This window comes from Notolepis coatsorum (assembly GCF_963971535.1).
Source record: "Notolepis coatsorum genome assembly, chromosome: 9".
Taxonomy (NCBI): domain Eukaryota; kingdom Metazoa; phylum Chordata; class Actinopteri; order Aulopiformes; family Paralepididae; genus Notolepis; species Notolepis coatsorum.
This window is the reverse complement of record NC_140173.1, coordinates 85,629,855-85,642,244: the sequence shown is the minus strand read 5'-3', so window position 1 is coordinate 85,642,244 and position 12,390 is coordinate 85,629,855. Positions and strand designations below refer to the sequence as shown.

General features: G+C 41.4%; 1 protein-coding gene across 1 annotated transcript in view; it reads left to right on the top strand.

Moving 5' to 3' along the window:
- Nucleotides 1–12,390, top strand: part of LOC311234689 (uncharacterized protein) — a gene marked incomplete at both ends in the record, with an annotated part of 41,100 nt that overhangs the window by 16,241 nt on the left and 12,469 nt on the right. Inside the window, one exon of the mRNA XM_084321933.1 lies at nt 4,817–4,884. Within this exon, the coding sequence (XP_084178059.1) occupies nt 4,817–4,884 (68 nt within the window). The remainder of the gene's footprint in view (nt 1–4,816; nt 4,885–12,390) is intronic.

Below are 12,390 nucleotides of genomic sequence, written 5' to 3'. Positions count from 1 at the left end.
TTTATATAATAAAAAAAAAAAAAAATTATTTTAATCTGTGCAGGCCAAGCCACAAGAAAACTCCCGGTGCTCCCGATGGCCAGTCCGGGCCTGATCGTGGGGCTCTGGGGAAGAACGGTTGGGAACCCCTGCTATAGCCTATATCCTTTATAATGTTTTTTCTTTTTTAATCCTCTTTTTCTCCGCCTGATTTTCTATTTTTTCTCCCCATCCCAATTTAGCCAATTCCCCCCTTCCCCTACCTGGTTGTTGTGCGCATGTTCCTCCTACTGGTCGGTACAAGGGAACCCTGAAGTCCACCACACGCTTCCTCCGACACACGTGGAGACAGCCAGTGGCTATTTTTTTCACCTGGCCTGGAAGCGTCGCTGTCCACAATGCCAGATTACCACCCACGACTTCCCTCCCGCTAACTCAGCCAAACGAGTTAGTATGACGACCGGCCCAAGCCGCAGGGCAATGCTGACTCCAGGAGCCTCTTGCATTGGTGACAAGCACAATATCCGCTACGCCACCCGACCGCCCCAATCCTTAATAATGTTATAGGCTATTTTATTTACAGTAGTCTATTTATGATTTGTTTCCATAGCCGGTCTCAGCCAGTTATGCATGTGGCTGAGACGGATTGGGATTAGAAGCTGCTAGGAAACTGCTTCTCGACTACGAATTAAAGCCACGATTGAAAATAATGTACTTCCTTTCTTGACAATAGCCTATACTATAACAATAATACGAGATCATACAAGAACAATGAATCTCACTGCCATGTAGCCTACGCCATGTGTAGCCTGCATATGTGATCAATAAAAACTCGAACTTGAATTCCATCACGTCTGTGCGGGAGCGCACAAATAGACTGTGTTGTCACAATGTAAATAAAAACGTGCACTGAAAAGTTAAGGTATGTAGATCATATGGTTGATTGTTTGTATTGACAGTCAGTAATTTAAACCCTTGCAAAAAGTATCAGTTTTATTTAATGAATTGAAAACAGCATTGATATTACGTAAAAGCAAACTGGCAATAGAAAAGATGTTCAAAATAATCTAGTTCCCTTAAAACACTAACGCTATTAAATAAAAAATATACAGTGGAGGTTTTTTGCTTTAATCCCTGAATATCTTGCATGGGTAGATTTACATAAACTGCTCTATGAGCTCTTGCTCTGTATTGCTGTGGCGTTTTGGAGGTGGCTGTTCCACGTCTGACATGCGTCAGGTCTTGGGGGTTCCAACTTCCAGCAGCGGGATGCCATTTCTGATGGGCAGATTATGGAGCACACTGCAAGCCATGACGATGTGGCAAACCTTTTCAGTCCGGTACTGCAGCGTGCCCCCTGTGCCAGACATGGGCAGAGCCATCAACCTTTCAGCAGGCAAATTGCACGCTCCACAGTGACTCTTGTGCGTGAGTGTGCTCGGTTGTAGATGCGCTCCTGTTGGGGTTGATCAGAGGAGTCATCAGCCATGGCTTCAGTAGATAGCCCCGATCCCCTGCATTTAAGTGATATTTTAATTACAGATACCCCAGTAATAACATTACAATTTAATGCGTTCCTCCCGGCCACCGGCAATGACTTATCAGCCAAATGCAACGATAAATAAATAAGATGCATTCATTTGGAAAGACCCATTCCAAATGCTATTTATAGGGTTTGACAATAATTACACATGTCGCTATTTTACAATTAACTATAATGAATTAATGCACGAAAGGTTATTTCCGTGATGTAGTCTTCATATTCTACCGCTGGGCGCCAGGTATGCACGGTCTGAGCTGTGCATAGATATATGCACAATGTCAAGCACACGTTCAAATTGATCCCAAAGTCCCACAATTTGCTTAGAAATTATCGTACGCACGGTTTACGCACATATCTGTGCGTACGCACCATTGATAAATGAGGGCCAAGCTATTTGCATTCCCTTTGAATCTTTGTTTTCCCGGGTATTAGTCTCACCACATGTTGTAGTGTAAACATTGCAACTCTTACTATAAATAAATAGATGTGTTTTCTTTTGAGATTTATATTTTCTGTTGAAAAGCCACTCATCGGTCATTTAAACTGTGCGACGCCCTCCCTCATGCATTATCCCTTACCTTAATAAATGAGCTGTCCTTTCTGGTGCCAGGAACACTGCATGTACTTAATCCACTGCCCGGTTTTTAAAAGTCTGTTTTTCTTACTTTTGGCTTTGGGGTACAGTAGCCAGACAGGGAAGGAAGAGACCTGCTACCCACCGATGGCCTGCTAGATACAAGGGAAGAACGATGAATAATTCAAATTAAGCATTACATCACACGCAGGAGTGGGTTGTGACAATTAGACGATGCCTAGGGGTGGTCGTTAGACCCTCCTAGGCATGGTCTAATTGTCACAACCCACGACTACGCGTGGTGTAATGGCTTTTATACAACTGGCACATTCATCTAACCTTATTGCTATACAATAAACACACATTAAGTGAAGATTTATTGAAAAAACCATCCGCCAGAAAAAGTAGTTCCCAAAAAAAAAAAAGAGAAGTTGCCTCCATGTGGAAGCAGCTCGGAAGTGCATCCAACTGTTCTCAGTAGGACATCCAACAAACTAACACATCCAACTGTCTTTTAACTAGGCATCCAACAAACTAAAACATCCAACTGTCTTTCACCTAGACATCCAACAAACTAAGACATCCAACTGTCTTTCAACTAGACATCCAGCAAACTAACACATCCAACTTTTCTTTAGTTTTTAACCTACTTTCTATAGAACTTCATTCTTAGATGCTTCTATAGAAAGTAGGTAAAACAAATTAAAAAAAGTTTTCTTTGCCCTAGGAAAATAATAAAAGTGTTGTTTGCCCTATAAGAGTTTTTTAATTTTTTTAAATTTTTAAACCTACTTTCTATAGAAGCAGCTGGGAGGTGCGCTGTTTTAAGTGATTGATTGCTAATTTTATTACTGACAACTGGTTAAGTTTAGACCCTCTTTCGAAGTTGGTTAAGGTTAGAGTTTGGAATCAGGGCTGGTGGTCTATCGCCCTGCTCTAAAGACAAACTCTAACCTTAACCAACTTCAAAAGAGGGCCTAAACTTAACAAGTTGTAAACAAGGCGGACAGTAATAAAATTAGCTGTTTCCAACTGGTTAAGTTTAGGCCCTCTTTCGAAGTTGGTTAAGGTTAGAGTTTGTCTTTAGAGTAGGGCGATAGACCACCAGCCCTGATTCCAAACTCTAACCGTAACCAACTTCGAAAGAGGGCCTAAACTTAACCAGTTGGAAACAAGGCTGCTTCTATAGAAAGTAGGTACAAATTTTGCAATCAATCAATCAATCAATCAATCAATTTGCGCGATTTTTATTTTGTTCCACAATGACTAATGACCCATCAATTACATCATCCAACATTGTTTAAGCAACTAAGACATTCGCCGTGACAGAATCGTTTTTCATTTAGTCTTTATGACCCTATCACCATTATCCTTTCATAAACCGGCTTGTCCGCCATCTTGCTTTCATCCCTAAAACCACGAACGGGGCATTGATAGTAAAGCGGTTGTGGGCAGGTCCTGGGACCAAGAGCGTTGGGTTATGAAAAATACCCACGTGTAAGTTGACTGTTTCAGCCAATCAGAATCGAGAAATGTGCATGCCGTTGTATAATTAGAATTAGACTATTTTATAAATTACTAGAAATTCTGAAATTACCCAGTGATCACATATTATTTGATGTGTATAGAATTTAATCAAGGTGTCACTTTTCCCATGCAGCATGTCACCAAAACATTATTACAATGTTGTTATTTGGAACAAATGGAGCATCAGATGAAACATGATGTTACCGTCATCTAACCCTACTAACCATTTTAAAATATAGAACAATTATTTTAACGTGCACCTTTTGACCCCATGTGGATTATAGATATCATATTCCTGGGCCCTCATTTATCAATGCAGCCTTTACTACTAAAGGGCAGCCCATACAGTATCTGCGATCTCCTAATAAAACAAGTAATTAGAATAATATAAGCCTACTGTTCATTCATAGTCAGAGACTAAGAGCCACAAAAATTACTGTGGTACCACAAAGAGCCACACCACAGCGTTTCTCAACCTTTTTTTTCAGTCACGGCACCCTTCATGTGTTTATAGGTCCCACCCTCTGGCCTCTGAAGTTGCTAATGTCTTTTTTATTTGGGCCTCACAGGGTTAACCTCTTAAGCCCAAGATATACAGTAAACGTGTATATTTTCAGCATTACGTTTGTTTACCAATTATTTTAACTGTTATTAGTGAAATATATAAGATTATAGAAATCTCAGGGCATTGAGTCGGAAACCGGCGCATATTGACAGGAGGAAGTGGAGCAGCCAAAAGTGAGTGTAGTTGTAGTATTTTTCTGGGCTAATTGTTCTGATTTAATCAGAACCTAATCTTCTGCGTTGTGTTCAAAACATTTAAAGCCCTAGAAAGTACTTTTAACAAAGACCGGGAGGTCTTTGTTTGACGACCAGCGGAGCAGCAGGAGAAATGGAGAGGAGAAGGTGGTAAACAGCATCTGTTTTAATTAAAAGTTAAGAGTGTAATTACAATGAAAAATGGATTCTGCAATGATATAAGGGTATTCAAGTACTAAGCCACAGATCCCTTATATCAGACTAATATTGAAGTAGAGTTGATACGTTGTTGATGGGCTTTGTTCGCTGGCTGATGAACAAAGGTAAAGGTCTGTTCTCCCTCCAAAATGTTCTTTGTGTTCTGCTCCTCTGCTTCCGCGTCGTCTCCTCCCGTGTGAAGAGGTGGGTGTGGTTCCTTGGTGGTTTCGTTTCAGAGTCCCTGGCACCGTCCCACACCCCCTCTTATATCAAAAGCCTGGAGTCTCTGCGTGACGTCACCAAAGTGACATCATCAGATGTTTTCCTCCAATCCCAGGCCTCCTACGTTTGAATTTGAAAGGGGAGGTTGGTCTCACAGCCAACTCTATATTTCCTTTGTTTTCCAGTCAAACAACAAACACCATCTAATAGCCTAATACTTGGGTTATTAATCTCACAATATATATATTCGAATTGCAATTGATTACATAAACACAGAGATATCATAATTGAACACAGTCTGGTACCATTAAGCCTAGTTTCACCCTAGGTGAAACTAGTTTTACATTGCAGGGGATTTAAGTCTGTAACACAGTCTGCTGACTTTCAGCGAATAGCTAACAGGCCTAATCATTCTTTTAACTTACATCAATATCTCTTTTATACAGTTTATACTTTAGCGTTCATTAATAATATTTTCCTCCATGATTTACCAAGCTCCAGCCTAACAGTCTCACATTGATGGTAAACATTCTACCTCAGTAAACACACATAAGTTATTTAACTATAATTCCTATTTGAGACTTTTCATACTACTCAGAACAGTTGACTGTCCTTGTGTCCCTAGGCCGCGAAGCAGCTGATAACAACTTCATGTGACCTCATCATCTCATTGTGTTGGCTAGGGCTTATCTGAAATCCATCCTGTCCCACCCTAAAGGAGCCAGGTGGCTCCTTTGTTCTAGCACTCCCGAAGGGGAAGAAGGAAAGAGTTTCTTTATCTTTTACAGCCGGCACACAACCTGTTGTGAGGGTTCTTGCGTTGACTAACTAAGGCAGCTGTTTTCTGATCAAAGCTTAATCTTATGACCTTTTCTATTGGGAATAAAATATTCAATTGGTTTAGGATTTATGTTCTATCAAAAACTACTACATAGTCTTTTGAAGGAAGAGACTCAGGGCTTTCGAATTTCGAAAAACTACCCTACCCAGCTCACACCAGCCCTTGTCAATTATCTGACTTCTGGATTTCTTTTTTTATTTCTCTTATTTTTGGGGATTATTATTGCCATAAAACAGAACGCAGTTAGTTTCTCTACCTTTCTGTGAACGTCTTGCAAAAAACTGTGTTGCAATACGATGAAAAATGGTGGAGAAATTTACATTATAAAAAAGATGGCAGAATTCAGTACTGTATCTACAAAACCTTCTGTTTAATCATCTTCCCTTTATTCATTTGCTTAGATTTTTCAAGTCTGGTAAATTTTAGCATGGTGTTATTCACAGTCAAAGAGATTATTTTTTTTTAAATAGAATTGATATTCTCCTTTGGTTCATTACAATTTACTCAAGCCTAGTAACAGACACACTATATCTGACACTGATCGATATATGTCCCTAGATTCAGATACCAAGAACATGCAAATGGACCATTTAAAAAAAAGTTGTAAATGTTTATTCTATGTCCTATGACATAAAAAAATAAAAAATAAAAAATAATAATAATAATATAAAAAAATAAATATATATATATATATATTTTTTTTTATGGATGGAAGAGCCGCACATTGACGGGCAAAGAGCTGCATGCCCTGACATAGGCTATACAGTACACATGTGTGTACATGTGTGTACACTGAGGCAGGTGGCCAGGAATGTGCAACAAGATAGTATAAATATGGAATATTAACACAGTCTATTCCACTATAGCTATATCCACGCGATTGGGTTTAGTTCTTATTTATTTATCCACTGTCATTTGCAGTGTTGGTGTGGTGCTTTTATTTATTTTCGGACATCACGATGCGTCGTTGAGGCATAACTGTAAATGTAAAACGTTTTGTATCATACAAATATTGTCATATTTATTATTATTATTATGAGTATTTAATTCCAAGGATGTCTGTAGAATCAACGTGAACGCAATCACCAAGATTCCTCCCAAATAAAGCCCTTAAGCTCTTAAGCCCTAGCCATAATTCTCTGAAATCCGCCTAAAAATACATACCTAACAAAACCCATATGACTCCATCCAATCTTGGGACCCCATGACCCCCCTCCACCCCCTATCTACCTTCATGACACTGCTAGCCCATGCATGGCTAGGGAGATGGCATTGTGGTGGTCTGCTAAGGGTGTTAAATTTACTCTCCATTTTATTTGTTTTACCATCTGGAAATTACGCTACTAAAATGGAGAGTAACACTTATATTATATATTATTATTACGGTATGTATATATAAAAATATCTCTGTTTTATCTTTGTTTTATTTTAATTTGACTTCATTTTTCTTTTGCGTAGCTTTGTCTGCCACATCTGTACTTTTGTTTAATTATTTAAATGTCTATTTTTTATTTATATCTCTTTTTTTCTTTTTTTCTTTTTCATGTATGTTTGTCGTCGCCCTCACTGGGTGGGATGGGTGGGATTAGGGGATAGGAATGAGGAAGGAAATGGAAGTTGTATAATTTTGATAACTGAAATGTATAAATATGTACTAATTCTTCCAATAAAAAAAGATAAATCTAAAAAAAAAAAAATACATACCTAAGTAAATAAGTAAATGCAAGATTGTTCCACTTCTACAAGGCCTATTTGCATATTCTTGGTATCTAGGGACATCTATGGATCTCAGGGAATGTATTCCCAGTGTCAGAAATGTTGTGTCTGTTACTAGACTTGAGTAAATTGTAATGAACCAAAGGAGAATATAATAAATCTTTTTTTTTAATCTTTGACGTGCATGCTAAAAATGAGCAGACATGAACAATTCTGAGGTCATTCAGCACCTTCTTGAGATCACGTGTACAGAAAATCGAAGCAAATTAATAAAGGCCAGATCATTAACACATTGGACGCCAGACCCGAGATGATAAGTCGGGTTAACTCGCCGAACGTTGGGTGCCAAACCCGAGAGAAGTCGGGTTTTCATCGTTATTTCTTTTATTCAATATTTCCATTCATAATCCATCCATCCAGCCTGATGTTATCATTGGGAATGGGTCTGAGATCGCAAACGTGGCAATACCGCCGCCTAACGCCTTGTGGCCGGTATTGCACATCCTTGGATTCTCTCTGGCTCAGCCTGTACGTTGATCTAACAAGACCACTCAGGGTGTTCCTACTCGGGCAGTAGTAAAGTTTATAACACATGAATTGGGGAGAATCAAGCACTGTGGATTCAAGTACTTTGGTGGATTATCTTGGCAACACGATCGACATCAATACTTGGAATAGTGATCAGATAATTGGAATATTCTTATTGTAGTACATCCTAGTCAAGGTAAGTGCTATATGGTATCAATCTTGTGTTGGTCCGAGCATGCCTTCGTTGTGATCTGTGTATGTCCTGTAACGTTACTCCACAACGTATGCCGTTGGTGACGATCAAAGCATAGAACCCCGCCCCACCCTTTCATGCATGCATGATGAAACATAATACCGATAATCTAGTTGATTGATTGTTGATCCAAGCGACAAATTGCGCGGTTCCAAGTGAACTACACAAAAACGCTGTTTAGCGGCGTTTCCTGGGATTACACAGAATTTCTTTAAAACTATACTCATATTCACCACGGTATAAAACGGGAATGTATGGATGAAAAAACGACTGTTTTTTGCATCTTGACCGGAATAAACTCAATGACAATCGACTATATTATTAGATCCATAGCTATAATATGTAATATAGTTTTAGCACTGCAAACACCGGCATGTATCCCCATTCATTACAGCGCTGGCACACACAGCCATACGCCCACAGCAACCTCTGGCGCCCAATGTGTTAACAGGAGGATTTGTAGATACAGTACTGAATTCTGCCATCCGGACACATGCAATTTGAAATATGATTATAGAATATAGAATATAAGGGCCCTAATTTATCAACGTTGCGTAGAAAGTGTTCTATTTCTGTTCCTACGCACGGAATTTAGAATGTGTGTACGCACAGAAATATCGGGATTTATCAACCGTGCGTACACGGGTCCTATGCACACTCCGTATTGATAAATACCATTTGTTCTTACCGTCAATGCTAGTGCATGATTATCCATATATGGTAATGAAACACCCCCCATGGGATGTGCAATAATGGACTAACCCGAGCAAACTCTGAGAAACCTCACTGAGAGGGAGATTGTTCACGGAGGCGCTGTCGAACCAAGAAGTTATGGGATAAATAAAAGGCGGACTTGTACACGGTGATGTCAGATATCAACGGCTCCCTAAGACCATTGCTGCAATTCTGCCTGGACAGCTCAAAATACTAATAAAGACCGTTAACCACTGTTTGGCGTTGGTGTGTCATTTTATAATCATGCTGGAATATGAATGCCTTTATCAGTTTTGTTCGATTGGCTACCGGGTCTGGCTATAATATGATTTGTAGAGGCATACAATCTATTTTATTGTCGGTATTAGGTAGCCTATATGAATTACATATAATAGCAGCCATAGCCTACATTATGCAACAGTAACTTGTGCATATATAATAACACATGGCACAGCCCTGCGAAGCCTGCACAGTAAACTAACTTGATCGCTCATCTAGCTGTATCTTTACGCTTATTAAAACATTAAATAATATGTATAGGCTATAGGCCGTCGTTTTGCATTAATAGCCTATATTCGCAAATGGCATTTAATGGCTATCCGCTGTGGGCTAAATGTCCTCGCGGACGGACAAGTATACCTTATATCATATCATATTCCTATATGTCACGATTAGTACGCTTCTTTGGCATGATGAACTCAGATGGCAGAGTATTGATGAGACCGGAGACAGAACGTGACGATGAACAGTTTACTACACAACAAGGTACATACACGACTAACACACACAGGTAACATTTAACAATGATCGCGCCCAGCAGGGCAGGACAGACAAGACTATATACACAAACTAATTGACAAGACACTGATAGACACAGAGGGTAATTTACAAACAAGACACAGGTGTGGTAGACAGAAACAATAGAACACAGAGTACACTGGGAAAACAATAACAAATAACCAACCAGACTAAAACATAATTACAAACCACAGACAGGGGAACACAAGACTAACAAAGTGGAGACAACAGACAATAAACACAACAAACACAACTGACAATAAATAACAATGAGTTGGTGTGTGAGCTGATGCCAGATCTGCATCAGCCCACCGGGTGGCAATGCTGATTGAGGGTTATTGTTGATGGGAGGTTGTGAATATGAATGTCTGAGTCCTGGTCCCACAGGACCAGGACTGGAGGAAGTGTTACAGTACCCCGCCCTCGAAGGTCGACTCCCAGGCGACCCAACAGGCCCCCCGGGAACGGGGAGGGTGGGGGGGACGGAAGCCGCATCGGCGAAAAGAGGAGGGGGGAGGATGGGGGTTCGAGGGACGGGGCCTGCGGGAACAGGAACGGGGGGAGGGGGCTGACGAGGAGGGCTGGAGCAGGGAAGGATGGGGGGAAGAGGCGACGGCTCCGGAGCGCGACCTGGGGCTGGGGTCTCCATGGTGGCGAGACCCCCCGCCGAACCCCGAACCGGAGGCTCCCTGGCGACAGGACGCGGTGCAGGACCCCCAACCGGGGTCCCTCCGGCAGCGGAATCCGACGTCGTCCTCCAGGTCTGCCATGGTGGTGGCTCGTCTTCTGGAACCTCCCAGGGCGGAGGAGACCTCGACCAGGCCGGCGAGGAAGACCTGCGGTCCTGGGAACCCCTTCCCCTGGGGCTGTGGCGTCGGAATCCGCGCCCCGTCCCCGACGCTCCCCTGCGGACCAGGCGACTCCCCACCCAGGGATCCAGCACCGGGGTGGCCGCAGCGCAAGCACCCGATGTCATCGGCGCCGCTGGCCCAGCCACTGCGTCCCATGGTGCCAGACCCAGAGCGGTCGCCTGGTCGGCACGCAGGACGGAAGCGCCCAGGATCCCGAGCGCGAAGCTGGCTCCGTCTCTCCTCTCTGCCGGGTTCAAGTTCGGCGCGATCATTCTGTTACGATTAGTACGCTTCTTTGGCATGATGAACCCAGATGGCAGAGTATTGATGAGACCGGAGACAGAACGTGACGATGAACAGTTTACTACACAACAAGGTACATACACGACTAACACACACAGGTAACATTTAACAATGATTGCGCCCAGCAGGGCAGGACAGACAAGACTATATACACAAACTAATTGACAAGACACTGATATACACAGAGGGTAATTTACAAACAAGACACAGGTGTGGTAGACAGAAACAATAGAACACAGAGTACACTGGGAAAACAATAGCAAATAACCAACCAGACTAAAACATAATTACAAACCACATACAGGGGAACACAAGACTAACAAAGTGGAGACAACAGACAATAAACACAACAAACACAACTGACAATAAATAACAATGAGTTGGTGTGTGAGCTGATGCCAGATCTGCATCAGCCCACCGGGTGGCAATGCTGATTGAGGGTTATTGTTGATGGGAGGTTGTGAATATGAATGTCTGAGTCCTGGTCCCACAGGACCAGGACCGGAGGAAGTGTTACACCTATATGTCTCCCAGGAATCGTGGGGCTCTGGGGAATAAAGGTTGGGAAGACCCTGCTAATAGCCTATCCTTTATAATGTTATAGGCTATTTCATTTACAGTTTACTCTATCAGCCTACCCAGCATGTAATACGTTCTTTGTTAGAACTCAACTCGTTATTATTTTGTCCATAGATTGCAGAAATACGGGAACGTTTTGATTTATATTTAAAAGGCTTTGACATTGTAAAACGAAATAAGTGGAATTTCGAAGTTATGTAAGCAGAATACAAGTCATATCACCCACACAATATAATGCTACCTGTATATCCAGAGCATGTATGTGTTTCATTCATTTAAGACACATTTATTGCAAGGATTTTGTAATACACATAAACTCAACAAATAACCTCTGTTCTCATTGCAATGCGTTTTTAATTCTTTCTTATACAGTAGGAAGGGGGAAGAACACTATATTGTGCGTGTTCATATGACTTGTATTCTGCTTACAGCTTCGAAATTCCACTTATTTCGTTTAACAATGGCAAAGCCTTTTAAATATAATCAAAACGTTCCCGTATTTCTGCAATCCATGCGCAAAATAATAACAAGTTGAGTTACGCGGAGCGCAGTCAGTACACCCCGTATATTCCGATAACGCTATATATAAACCATGCTGCATTCATTCAGAAGGAAAGACCCATTATTCCAAATGCTATTTATAGGGTTTTGACCATAATTACACTACTGTTGCTATTTTACAATTAACTATAATGAATTACGGGGGTCATACCGAACACGTCAGTCAAACTAATGAACGAACGTTTATTTCCGCGTTGAAACTAATGCATGAAACTGATGAAAGCATATGCCGTCCGTATGCAGTATCCATATTCTACCGCCGGGCGCCAGCCAGGCACGCACGGTCAGAGCTGAGCGTAGATATATGCACAAAGTCAAGCACACGTTCAAATTGATAAGTCCCACACTTTGCTTAGAAATGATTGTACGCACGGGTTACGCACATATCTGTGCGTACGCAACATTGATAAATGAGGGCCCTGGCTAATAAATTACCTTATTATG